Source organism: Dasypus novemcinctus, chromosome 13 (genome assembly GCF_030445035.2).
Source record: "Dasypus novemcinctus isolate mDasNov1 chromosome 13, mDasNov1.1.hap2, whole genome shotgun sequence".
Taxonomy (NCBI): Eukaryota; Metazoa; Chordata; class Mammalia; order Cingulata; family Dasypodidae; genus Dasypus; species Dasypus novemcinctus.
This window is the reverse complement of record NC_080685.1, coordinates 14470677-14483320: the sequence shown is the minus strand read 5'-3', so window position 1 is coordinate 14483320 and position 12644 is coordinate 14470677. Positions and strand designations below refer to the sequence as shown.

General features: G+C 48.0%; 1 protein-coding gene across 4 annotated transcripts in view; it reads right to left on the bottom strand.

Moving 5' to 3' along the window:
• The window catches only part of GNG4 (G protein subunit gamma 4), an 89751-nt gene that overhangs the window by 28005 nt on the left and 49102 nt on the right, over positions 1 to 12644 (bottom strand). For all 4 annotated transcript variants that reach the window (XM_071207364.1, XM_058309507.2, XM_071207366.1 and 1 more), the window contains exon 3: positions 11504 to 11612. In XM_071207364.1, the coding sequence (XP_071063465.1) occupies positions 11504 to 11602 (99 nt within the window). In that variant the 5' untranslated portion in view covers positions 11603 to 11612. The remainder of the gene's footprint in view (positions 1 to 11503; positions 11613 to 12644) is intronic.

The window sequence follows — 12644 nt, the reverse complement described above, 5'->3', positions numbered from 1 at the left end:
ATTTGTTGAGCTCTTCAATTTCTTCTTAGTCAGTGTAGGTAGTTTGTATGGTTCTAGAAATTTGTCATATATACCTTATTTGTTGACATATGGTTGTTCATAATACCCTCTTATAGTCGTTTTTCTTTCAGTGGGGTCAGTAGTAATGTCCCTCTTTTCATTTCTGATTTTAATCATTTGTGTCCTCACTCTTTTTTTCTTTGTCAGTCTAGCTAAAGATTTGCCAATTTTATTGATCTTTTCAAAGAAACTTCTTTTGGTTTTGATGATTCTATTGCTTTTTATTCTGTTTCATTGATCTCATCTCTAATCTTTGTTATTTCCTTCCTTCTGCTTGCTTTGGGTTTAGGATGCTTTTTTTTTTTTTTAGATACTCCAGGTGTGAGGTTAGGTATCTGATTTAAGCCCTTTCTTCTTTTTTAATGTAAACTTTTAGAGATATATTTCCTTCTTAGCACTGCCTTTGCTGCATCTTGTAAGTTTTGGTATGTTGCATTTTCATTTTCATTCACCTCAAGATATTTCCTAATTTCCCTTGTGATTTCTCTTTAACTCATTGGTTGTTTAAGAGCACATTGTTCAATTTCTACATATTTGTGAATTTTCCCTTTCTTTCTCTGTTACTGATTTCTAGTTTCATTCCATTATGGTCAGTGAAGACACGTTGTATGATTTCAACAGTTTTGAATTCTGAGACTTGTTCTGTGACCTAAGGTATGGTCTACCCTGGAGAATGATCCATGTGTACTCAAGAATAGGTGTATTCTATTATTGGGTGAAGTGTTCTATATATGGCTATTAGGTCTAGTTGGTTTAGAGTATCACTCAAGTTTGCATTTCTTTACTGATCTTCTGTCTAGATATCCTATCCCTTATTCAAAGTGGCATATTTAAATCTACTAATGTAGAACTGTCAGTTTCTCTTTTCACCTCTGCCAGTATTTGCTTCATATATTGTGGGGGCTCTGCTAGTAGGTGTATATATATTTATAATTGTTACATCGTCTTGTTGAATTGACCCCTTTATCAGTATATAATGACTATCTTTATCCCTCATAAATGTTTTTGACTTGAAGTCTATTTTATCTGATATTAGTATAGCTAAGCCAGCTCTCTTTTGGTTACTACTTGCATAATATATTTTTTCCCTTCTTTCTCCTTTCAACCTGCTTAGGTCTTTGAATTTAAGATGAGTCTCTTGAAGAGGGCATTTAGTTGAGTCATGTGCTTTGATCCATTCTGCTGGTCTCTGTCTTTTGACTAGAGAGTTTAATCCACTTATATTGAAAGTCATTACAGATAATGCAAGACTTTCTTCTGCCATTTTGTTATTTAGTCTTTGAAAGTCTTATACCTGTTAGACCCCCAATTCTTCCATTAGTGCCTACTCTCATATTTATTTTTTTGTATTGCACAATATTGAGTCCCTTCTCATTTCTGTCTGGATATATTTTTCATGTATTTTCTAGTGGGGTTAAAATTTAACATCCTAAATATGTAACAATCATATTTAACTGGATACCAGCTTGACTACAATAGCATACACATACACTGTTCCTTTATCTCTCTGTCCCTCCACCTTTTTTTGGTACATGTTACCAGTTATATCTTTGTACACTGGATGTCCCAAACCATAGAGTTATCACTACTTCTTACGCATTTGTATTTTAGTATCTGTAGGAAGTAAGAAGTGGAGTTAATACCAAAAATACAATATAATAGTACTGGCTTTTATAATTACCCAAATGGTTACCTTTGCCAGAGATCTTTATTTTTTTATGTCACTTTGAACTGCTGTCTAGTGTCCTTTCCTTTCAGTCTTTAGAACTCCCTTTAGCATTACTGGTAAGACAGGTCTACTGGTGATGAACTTCATCAGTTTTTGTTTTTCTGGGAATGTCTCAATATCGCCCTCATTTTTGAAGGAATGTCTCACTGGATATAAAATTTTTGATTGGCAGTTGTTTTACTTCAGCATTAAGTATTTCAACCCCTGCCTTCTTACCTCCATGATTTCTGATGAGAAATTGGCATTTAATCTAATTGGGACTCCCTTGTACATAACATGTTGCTTTTCTCTTACAGCTTTTAGAACTCTCCTTGTCCTTTGCATTTGACGGTTTGATTAGTATATGATGGGGTATATTTTTTTCAAGTTTATCCTGATTGTTTTTCTCTGGACTTCTTGCATGTGCATATTCATGTCTTATGCTGAGTTTGGGAAGTTTTCTGTCATTATTTCTTTGACTATTCCTCTGATCTTTCTCTCTTTCTTCTCTTTTAGGGACCCCCCCATATTGGTATGCCTGAGAATGTCCCAGAGGTCTCTTGGACTATTCTCATTTTTCCCATTCTTTTTTCCTTCTGCTCTTCAGCCCAACTCATTTCAACTGTCTTTTCTTCAAGTTCACTGACTCTTTCTTCTGCCAGTTCCAATCTGCTGTTGAAATTTACCCAGGAATTTTTCATTTCAGTTTTTGTGGTCTTCAACTCCAGCAGTTCTGTTTAGTGCCTTTTAAAATTTCCACTTCTTTATTAAGATTCTCATATTGTTCATTCATGTTTTCTTGATATCCTTTAGTTCTTTCCCTGTGTTTTCTTTCATCTCGAGTATATTAAAGCTCATTTTTAAAATCTTTGTTCAGTATGTCCACAGTCTCATCTTCCTCATTGATGTTTTCTGGATTTTTATCCTCCTCCTTTCAATGGGCCCTCAGTTCCTGTTTCTTTGTTTGTCTTGTAATCATTTTTTGCATACTGTACATTTTAATATTTTAGAATGTTATCTCTGGGATTTATTCCCTGACATGCCTGTTTCTTGAGTTTGTAACCAGCTAGTGATATGACAGAGATTTTCTTGAATGTCAGCCCTTTAGCCAGGAAGATCCACCCAAGGGAAATGCAAAGTGCAGATTCCTCCTAAGCTTTCTAGGCCTGTGTCTTGTCCTGGGCTTGTCCTTGTTGGTGGCCTTACAGTCGCCCTGTTTATAGGAGTTTGGATGCCCCTCTGCCTTATAGGAGACAGACCTTTTCCTTCTCCTGCATGTTCCACTGCCAGAACCTAAAGCATGTAAGACTTTGCCCCTCACTGTCTTCTATAATAGTTTCTGACACAGTTTTCATTGACTCCAGCTGCTTTTGCCTCGAGGGCAAATTCTGGGAGGGGTGCATGCCGCAGAGCAGTTTCCCAAGTTGGTCTTTTCAAGCTGGAACAGGCCCAGTGACCCACAAAGGGGGTGCAGGCTGGCTCCAAAGTGCCCTGGAGAGGAGATGAGGGAGCCATTTCCTTCCATGGCTCCCCAAAGCTGAGCTTTCTTGACCTGCTCAGCCAGCACAGCCTTTCAATTGTTCTCTGTGGAGCTGAGGGAACCTACTGCCCTTTTTCTGGGATGGGTGGGGGTGGGAAGGATTAACCTTTTTTTTTTTTAAGATTCATTTATTTATTTATTTCTCTCCCCTTCCCTGGCCCCCTCCCAGTTGTCTGCTCTCTGTGTCCATTTGCTGTGTGTTTTTGGTTTTTTAAAATTAATTAATTAATTTATTTATTTATTTCTCTCCCCTTTCCTCCACCCCCTGCCCGGTTGTCTGTTCTCTGTGTCTATTCACTGCGTCTTCTTTGTCCACTTCTGTTGTTGTCAGTGGCACGGGAATCTGTGTTTCTTTTTGTTGCATCATCTTGTGTCAGCTCTCCATGTGTGCAGCACCATTCCTGGGCAGGGTGAACTTACTTTCGCGCTGGCCGGCTCTCCTTATGGGGCACACTCCTTGTGCACGGGGTTCCCCTATGCGGGGGACACCCCTGCGTGGGGCGGCATTCCTTGCGCACATTAGCACTGCGCATGGGCCAGCTCCATATGGGTCAAGGAGGCCCGGGTTTTGAACTGCAGACCTCCCATGTTGTAGATGGACGCCCTAACCACTGGGCCAAGTCCACCGCCTGCTGTGTTTTTCTGTGTCCACTTGGAGTCTTGTCAGCGGCATGGGGAATCTGTGCCTCTTTTTGTTGTGTCGTCTTGCTGCGTCAGCTCTCCGTACGTGCGGCACCAGTCCTGGGTAGGCTGAGTTTTTTTTTGCGCTGGGCGGCTCTTTTGACGGGGCGCACTCCTTGTGTGTGGGCTCCCCTACACGGGGGACACCCCTGTGTGGCACGGCACTCCTTGTGCACATCAGCACTCTGCATGGGCCAGCTCATCACACAGGTCAGGAGCCCTGGGTTTGAACCCTGAACCTCCCATGTGGTAGGTGGACGCTCTATCTGTTGAGCCACATCCACTTCCCAGAACCTACTGCCTTTAAGTCTCCTCCTCCACCTTCGTCCAGTGAGGGTGGAACAATGGCCACCCACAGAGCAGGGCTCCCAGAGATCCAAAGTCACTGAACAAAATCTGTCATCAGTGTTCGGTCCATGCCCATCCTGGATTTTTATGTCCCTCTCTGGCACTGGCAAGCTATGCCAGGGGCCAGACCCTGCTGCTGCCTGTTCCAGAGTGGGGCTGGGTGACGGCGACTGCCATGCAGACAGAGGAGTTTCCTGGTTTTTACCGTAATTTACCAGCCTCTTCCTCCTGCTCTTCCCTGGGTGCTGCCCAGTGTTCTGCTGGACCCTGGAGCTTTGAAATAGTTAATTTAGTTCCTGCCTGTTTAATACTTGTTCTGGTGGAGGACTGATTCCTTGGGCTTCCTACTTTGCCATCTTTCCACCATCCTCGTAAAAAAGTTTTGAACACTTGTCAATTTAATTTTTGGGCCTTTGCATTTCCTGACCATGAATTTTTAAAAAAATAATTTATCATCTTTTTTTAAAGCTATTTCCCTTTTTCTAACTATTTTCTCCAAATTTTTATTAACATTTATTGAGGGGAATTGTGAACAATTGTCATTATTAGCCATGCTACAATGTCTTTTCTTTGATGTCTGTATTGTTTAGCACTAAACTCACTTCCAAATACCTACTTCTCCAGTTGTCCCTCAGGCTTCAGCTTTTAGTGCTTCCATCACCTGAAATTCCTCATCTTGATCTCATTTGAAAAATATAGTCTATAGAATACAGCCCAGCAAGGGGTTGGACTATCTGTTAACAGTCAGCAAATAATGCTTGTGCTGACAAACTTAATCTCAGCGGAACGGTTTTTTCATTCAGCAGCCCTTTTAGACTATTAGTAGACTGCACGGAAGTTTGCCTTATCCACCTACCATAGGCTAAGGGCAAACAGAAGAGAGACTGGCCGTGTTACTTGGCCAGTGTTCCCTGGCCAGCCCCGCAGCTTCCAGCGCTGCCTGTTTCCTCATTCCTGGCTGAGGGTTATGGCTTGCTCAAGGGGCAGCCACCTCTAGAGCCCACAGCCCCCGGACTGGCCCAGCGTTGGCCATTCCCCTTTCCTCGGGGTTCAGGAAATTGGGGCACCCTGAGAGGGAGCAAACGGAGAGGGGCCACCATTTGGCTTTCCTTCTAGAGGCTCCTTTCCCTCCAGGTTTTCAAAGCCCACCTGGGAGCTGCCTGCCAGAGACTGAGCAGTTTTAACCCTCACCTCCACGGGAGAACAACTCCTCTGAAGCTGAACTCTAATTTCGGGCGTTCAGGGCTCTTTTCTCCATTTAAGACTCTTATATTCAGCTCAGCTCACAGCCGCATAATTGCTCATTAAAAGCTCCCTGTTTGGTGGTAGATGTCATATCTGTACTTTTCTGATGGAATTTTGTATTGTTTCAGCCTGTAACGGGTGAGAAAAATAATAAGACTACGGCAGTGTTCTTTCCATGGGGATCAAAATACTTCCTAAATTCATCTTTAATGCGCTCTTCGTTTATTTTTTAGGAACGTGAATCTTATTTTCCAAGTCTTTCTGCTTTTTTCTTTGTGTTTATGACAACATGGAGAATACGTATTTTTTTTAGCTGCTGATAGGGGTTCTTGAAGAGGAACAGCCACCTTTGTTGGGAAAGTGCCCTGATGGCCTTCTAGGGATTGCGACCCTAAAAAGCATGCAACAAAACCCTCAGGATCCTGCCTTTTAAGTGGGGCTTTGTAAACAGGATGGCCTTTGGTTTCTGCTGTACTGGCATGCAGTACTCAGGGAAAACACTGGGGACTAACCGAAGTCCTTTGCATGACCGAGAACAGTCGTAGGGTGGGGAAGGGAAATCAGGACAGAGCAGAAGGAGGCACTGGATAAACATAAAACAAACGAAGGTGCAGCGGTTTGGGGTCTTACTGTGGGCTATGACGTGTAAAGGCTTCTGTCCGTGTCACCTACAAAATCCGGAATAAAGTCTACATTGGGACTCATGCCTTTATGCAAATGATTTTTTCTTTTCTCTGGGGGACAAACAGGACTTCAAGATGACAGAGGAGGGAAGCGGACTTGGCCCAGTGGTTAGGGTGTCCGCCTACCACATGGGAGGTCCGCAGTTCAAACCCCGGGCCTCCTTGACTCATGTGCAGCTGGCCCATGCGCAGTGCTGATGTGCACAAGGAGGTGTCCCCACGCAGGGGAGCCCCACACACAAGGAGTGCGCCCCGTAAGGAGAGCCGCCCAGCACGAAAGAAAGTGCAGCCTGCCCAGGAATGGCGCTGCACACATGGAGAGCTGACAGGGCAAGATGACGCAACAAAAAGAAACACAGATTCCCGTGCTGCTGACAACAACAGAAGCGGACAAAGAAGATGCAGCAAATAGACACAGAGAACAGACAACCAGGGAGGTGGAGGAAGGGGAGAGAAATAAATAAATAAATCTTAAAAAAAAAAAAAAAAGATGACAGGGGAAGAAAGCAGATGTGGCTAAAGCAATGGGCTCCTGTCTACCATACAGGAGGCCCAGGGTTTGATACACAGGGCCTCCTGGTGAAGGCAAGCTGGCCAGTATAGCGAGGTGACCCACACAGATTGCTGGCGCACATGGAGAGCTGACCCACGCGGAGAGCTGATGCAGCAAGACAATGCCACAAAAAAGAGACACAGAAGAGAGACAGTAAAGAGACATAGCAGATCAGGGAGCTGAGGTGGTGCAAGAGAACGATCGCCTCTCTCCCACTCCGGAAGGTCCCGGGATTGGTTCCCGGAGCTGCCTAAGGAGAATACAGGCAGACACAAAAGAATACACAGCGAATGGACACAGAGCAGACAATGGAGGGGCAGGGGAGAAAACAGATGACAGGGGATACTTTGGCCACATCTTTCTTCCACTCGCTGTCCGAGCCTCTGGCGTCTCACTGTTGATTTTTTCTTACTTTGCCATCTTCTCTGCCCTGTGACAGGCCACCCCTTTCTCTCCCTCCTGAGTGGAGAGCACAGTCCTCTCCTTCCTTCCCCCTTGGACACTCTCTCGGGCGTGATAGATTCTAAGCCTGGAGCTGGGTCTGAGGCTGGCTACTGAGCAGGCCGGCTGTGGGGCTCCTTCTGGCTTCACGCCTGCCGCTGTCCCGCCCGGGTCCCCGCCTGCCATCCTCCACCTGGGAGCCAGCCCTGTGGGAGTTCTAACTGTGGTGATGGCTGCCGGGGAGGGCCCCACTATCCCGCCTCCAGCTCGTCCTTTCCCCTCCCCGGGGCTGGTGGCAGGCGAGGCACACTCACCTCCTCTGCCTTCTCGGCACGCGGGCAGCACGGGCCTGTCCTTTCTCCCTCCCTTTGAAAAATCAGTATCGGTGTTTCCCCCTGGCCTTGGCGTGCCCGTCACGGCTGGCAGGAGCTCACTGAACTTTATGAACTCTGGCCCTCGGCTTCCCTTTTGGCTGCCCTCTGCCCTCCACTGCCCAGGGCCCCTTCTGTTCCTCCCTCTCCTCTTATCCATCCTAGAAAGGCCAAGTCCTCTCCCTGGTGACTCTGCCTCTTTCTTCCCGCCTCAAGGTGTTCAACAAGGTCTGTTTGGGGTGTCCTTGACGACTCCTCTTCCTTTCCACGTTTTGTTTTTACAGTCCAGGTCTTTGAAATCAATACATGCCTTTATTTTCCAGGAATTACTTCAAACAGACTTTTTTTCCAGAGCCACAGTGTGCCCTACTTATCCTGCTCTGAAGCGGTAGCTTAAAGCCACTTGGGGGAAGCAGATGTGGCTCAACTGACAGAGCATCCGTCTACCATACAGAGGGTCCAGGGTTCAAACCCAGGGCCTCCTGACCCGGGTGATGAGCTGGCCCCTGTGCAGTGCTGCCGTGCACAAGGAGTGCTGTGCCGCACAGGGGTGCCCCACTTAGGGGTGCCCCATGGGCAAGGAGTGCGCCCCACAAGGAGAGCTGCCCCACGTGAAAAAAGCACAGCTGAGTGGCATCGAACACACAGAGCGCTGAAGCAGCAAGATGACGCAATAAAAAAGAGACGCAGTTTCCCAGTGCTGCCGGATAATGCAAGTGAATGCAGAAGAACACACAGCGAACAACACAGAGAGCAGACAGTGGGAGGGAAGGGGAGAGAAATAAATAAAATAAAATCTTAAAAAAAAAGCCACTTGGGGTTGCACGGGGGTGGCTGGCATGTGGCTCTTTGAGACACCTCCCTCCTCGGGCGGCTGAGGGATCGTCTCTGCAATGACAAAACTCCACACCTCTGTTTCTGAATGGACACTGGATGTGGCCATGACCGGCTTCCTCCCTGGGCTCCCCACGGCGGCGGTAGGTGCCCTGGAGGCCCTTGCCGAGCTTCTGGCATCTCGTTTCCATAACGTGATCACCCTGTGAACGTGCCCTGCTTGTTAGGGGTGGAACCGTGTCCCCACAGAAGAGACGGGGTGAACCTTATTTGGACCTAGGTCGTTTCAGATGGGATTAGTTCAGGGCAGATGAGGCTGAACTGGGTCACGGTGGGCCCTCACCAGTCCGACTGGGTCTTTATAGAAAAGGAACCTTGCACCCAGACCCAGAGGCAGAGAACATCGTGTGACAACTGAGGCAGGGGTTGACGCCCAAGGGTTGCCAGCCACCACCAGAGCCAGAGAGGCTTGCAGCAGATTCTTCCTTACAAACTTCAGAGGGGGCGCGGCCCTGGCCATCACCTTGACTTTGGACTTCTCGCCTCCAGAAGTGTGAGACAATGATTCCTGTTGTTTTAAGCCACGCAGTTAGAGGCACTTTGTCACGCAGCCCTAGGAAACGAAAACACCGGCTATTCCTTCGCATGCCGCATCAGTAACAAACTGTTCCTTGCGTGGCTTATGAGTTCTTCTTCATTTTTTTACTTTTAATTTTTAAAAAAATGTATTTATTTCTCTCCCTTCCCCCCTGCCCATTGTCTGCTCTCTGTGTCCATTCACTGTGTGTTCTTCTGTGTCCGCTTGTATGCTTGTCAGCGGCTTGGGAATCTGTGTTTCTTTTTGTTGCATCGTCTTGCTGCGTCAGCTCTCCATGTGTGCGTCAGCACTCCTGAGCAGTCTGCGCACTTTTCGCGCCGGGCGGCTCTCCTTATGGGGCGCACTCCTTGCGCATGGGGCTCCCCTACGCGGGGGACACCCCTGTGTGGCAGGGCAATCCTTGCGTGCATCAGCACTGCATGTGGGCCAGCAGCTCATCACATGGATCAGGAGGCCCTGGGTTTGACCCCTGGACCTCCCATGTGGTAGGCGGACGCTCTATCAGTTGAGCCAAATCCACTTCCCTCTCCTTCCTTTAGAGACAATGTATGAGTCTTTAGCGACTCTTCAAGAGCCTTCCACCCACGGGGACACAATGTTCCCCACTGACCCCGGAGAGGTGTTTATAGCAGGTGAGGATCTGCTATTGCAGAATTTATCTGCCTTGCCAAAGTAGAATCCCCAGCATGGTGCTGTCTAATTGCCCACACTGTCCGCCTTCTTTCCGGTCCTCTGCTGCAGAACCTGGCAGCTGGGCTCCAACTTCTCTCTCCCTAGTGGCTCCCACAGTTAGTCTCCAAGCTCAGCTCCTTCTCTCAGGGCATTCAGCCCTGAGGCCCTGCCTTTGCTCTCTGGCCACACCGTGTCCTATTTCTGCTCCTCCCCCCTCTCCTGATTACTTCAGCAGCTTCGACTGCTCGCTGTCCTCGGAAAGATTAGTTCACCTTAAACTCCTGGCCTCTCCTTCACCCCCAATCTGCACCCCATGTCCTCAAGATGTGGCTTATGAACAGCAACCCCCAAGCTGCCCAAAGCTGTATTCCCAGCACAGCCTGAGGCTCTGCCAGTCAAGCCCAACAGTCAACACTGGCCTTGATAAGCTCACTCCGGCCTTTGCTTCTCCTCGATTATCACATGGAATCAGCTCGCAACTCATGACTTCAACAAGTCTTCTGGGAGCGGTAGAGTAAGGGCCACTCCATTCATGTTTATATCCAAGGATGGCACCGAGTGTAGAGTGGGGCTCAAGGAATGTTTATCAAAAGCACCCATCTCCCAGGAGTCTTCATTCTTTCAACACACGCTTTTCCAGTCTTTAAACCGCTGCAGTACTGAGGGTCTGCAGCAGTCATTTTTTAATTCCTTCCTATACTCTGGGCACCCACCCTGTTTTGTCATTGTTTCTGGGTGTTAACCTTGCTCCTTCTCCCAGCCTGGAGGTCAAGGACTGTGTCTAATTAGTAGCTGGTGTCAGGATGTGCAAAATGTAGATGCTCACTTGAATAACGCTGGTCTAGAGACACCAGTAGATATAAAGCCGTAGCACGTTTCCTGCCTCCTAAACCACGGTGTCATATTCTGTGCATGTTTTCTACCTCCTTGGGGAGCCTGTACCCAAACGTCCCAGGGGAAGAGAATAATTTCCTTCTAGAGGTGAGAGCTCTAGCCCGAGCGGAGGTCTTGGTGACGGGAGCCTCCGGGAGGGACAGCTAGCGACGCCAATGAAAGGCTTTAGGAGTTGCCCATTGCACCCACGGATTCTGCCTTTCGACAGTTCCAGATGCCTGGGCGAGACCCCTGGTTTTGGCCATAAGGCACAGTGGCCTGGAGTCTCCCGGTGCCAGCTTCATGACAGGGCTTCCCTCTACTGTGGTCAGCGAACCCAGGCTGCGTTGAGAGCCACCTGCTCTTCCTGGCTCCTGCTTGCCCCTAAGCGGCCTCTGGGCAATAGGTGGCCTCATCTTGCTTCCGCTCTCCCAGCACTAAAGGAACGCGGCAGGAGGTGGCTGGCACCTCTCCTCCCTCTTCCCGAGGGAACATTTGACAAACGCAGGGTATGCTTCAGCACCTCACTTCTGACAGTGCCCCCGTCAAAATATCAGAGTTTGTCTACCCTCCAAGTCACTGCATCCGACAGCAAAGCTGGCTGTTAGACTCCCGTTCTCGCTTCTCGGCATGACAACAGAGCTAAATCGAGCTGATATGAATGTGGGGCTATTTTTTGCAACTCCTTAAGGAATTCACCCACCCGGGGCGTTCTGCACCCTTTGAATCCTCAGGCACACTCAGAACTCAGAGGCCAACGCGCATTTGTAAACGCGACGGCCGCCAGGGTAGGTCGGCTGTCCCGCAGGGTGACATGCCAGCGTTCACGAGGCTGCTTGGGGGTGTCGTAGGCTGTGTTTCAGGCAGAGGGTGGCAAGGGGCCTGCGTGTGCTTACCTTCACCCTGTCCATGCAGGCTTCCATCTTCAGTTGCTCTACCGCTTTCCTGGCCTGGGAGATGCTTGTGGTGCTGTTGTTGGACATGCCTTCTTTCATCCTGCGGCCCCTAGGAGCAACCAGAGTTCAAGGGTTGGGAGGGCTGCTTTACCCGGGGCCAGGCAAGGTCAAGGGGCGAGGGGGGGGGCACGGGGTCTCCTGGTAGCAAATGCTCTTGTGTCACAGAAAACTGTGCTTCCCTAATGCGTGGGGGGTGAGCCTTTATTCTTTTCTTTCTAAAGAGTTTCTCCAGACGGAGGAGTCTGTCAGAGGTAATAGATGGTAGTGGAGTTAGCTCTCCACCTTCACCGTGACCTTGACGCTTCGTTAGTAACCAGGCATTTTCATAGACATCTACTCATTCCTCCCTTACAGAAGTCCATCCCCATGGGCAGAACTTTAATTTTTGTTTTATAAATGGAAGAAAAAAATGCAAACCTCAGAGAAATTAATTAAGCCAATAGGCAAAGTTCTCACTATCAAAATGTATGGCTCCGGGGCTCAGACTCAAACCTTTGAAATCTAGCAAAGTGTTCTTTCTACCATTTGAAAAGGACATTCCCAGGAAGCTAAGGCTCTAAAAGCGAGTTCCCAATGCATAAAATGGACTTGTTGTTGACTTGCTGTCATTCCAAAAAGTTTACTGACTTCCTTTAGGAGTTTGTGTTTAAACAGGATAGCACGCACATACTCACACACCCTGCCACACATATATTTGCTTTTCCAGAAGGGGGAAGAAATTCTCCCTGACCTGACACACGCTGACGTCACATCAGAGCAGACCACTGCCCTGCTAACGTTTCCACGGTACGGTAGGTGCCGTCGACTCTGCCCACTTCAGCGAACAAGAAGCTGCCTGGGGGAGACCTGAGACCTAACGACTGAAGTCCGCGAGCTTTCAAGTCTGAGTTGCTGGAAGCAGACACAGAAGTGACAACAGCTTCCAGGGGTGCCAGTATCCTGGAGCCCAGTCCCCGCTCTCCCTGTGGGTTTTGTCACATGTGCGCTCCTTGCCTGGCCGGGAAAGGGCATGATGACCACAGGCAATTTTATATTGTTCACAGGCAATTCTGTGAAAAAGAGAAAGATTCTCCTTCTAGGG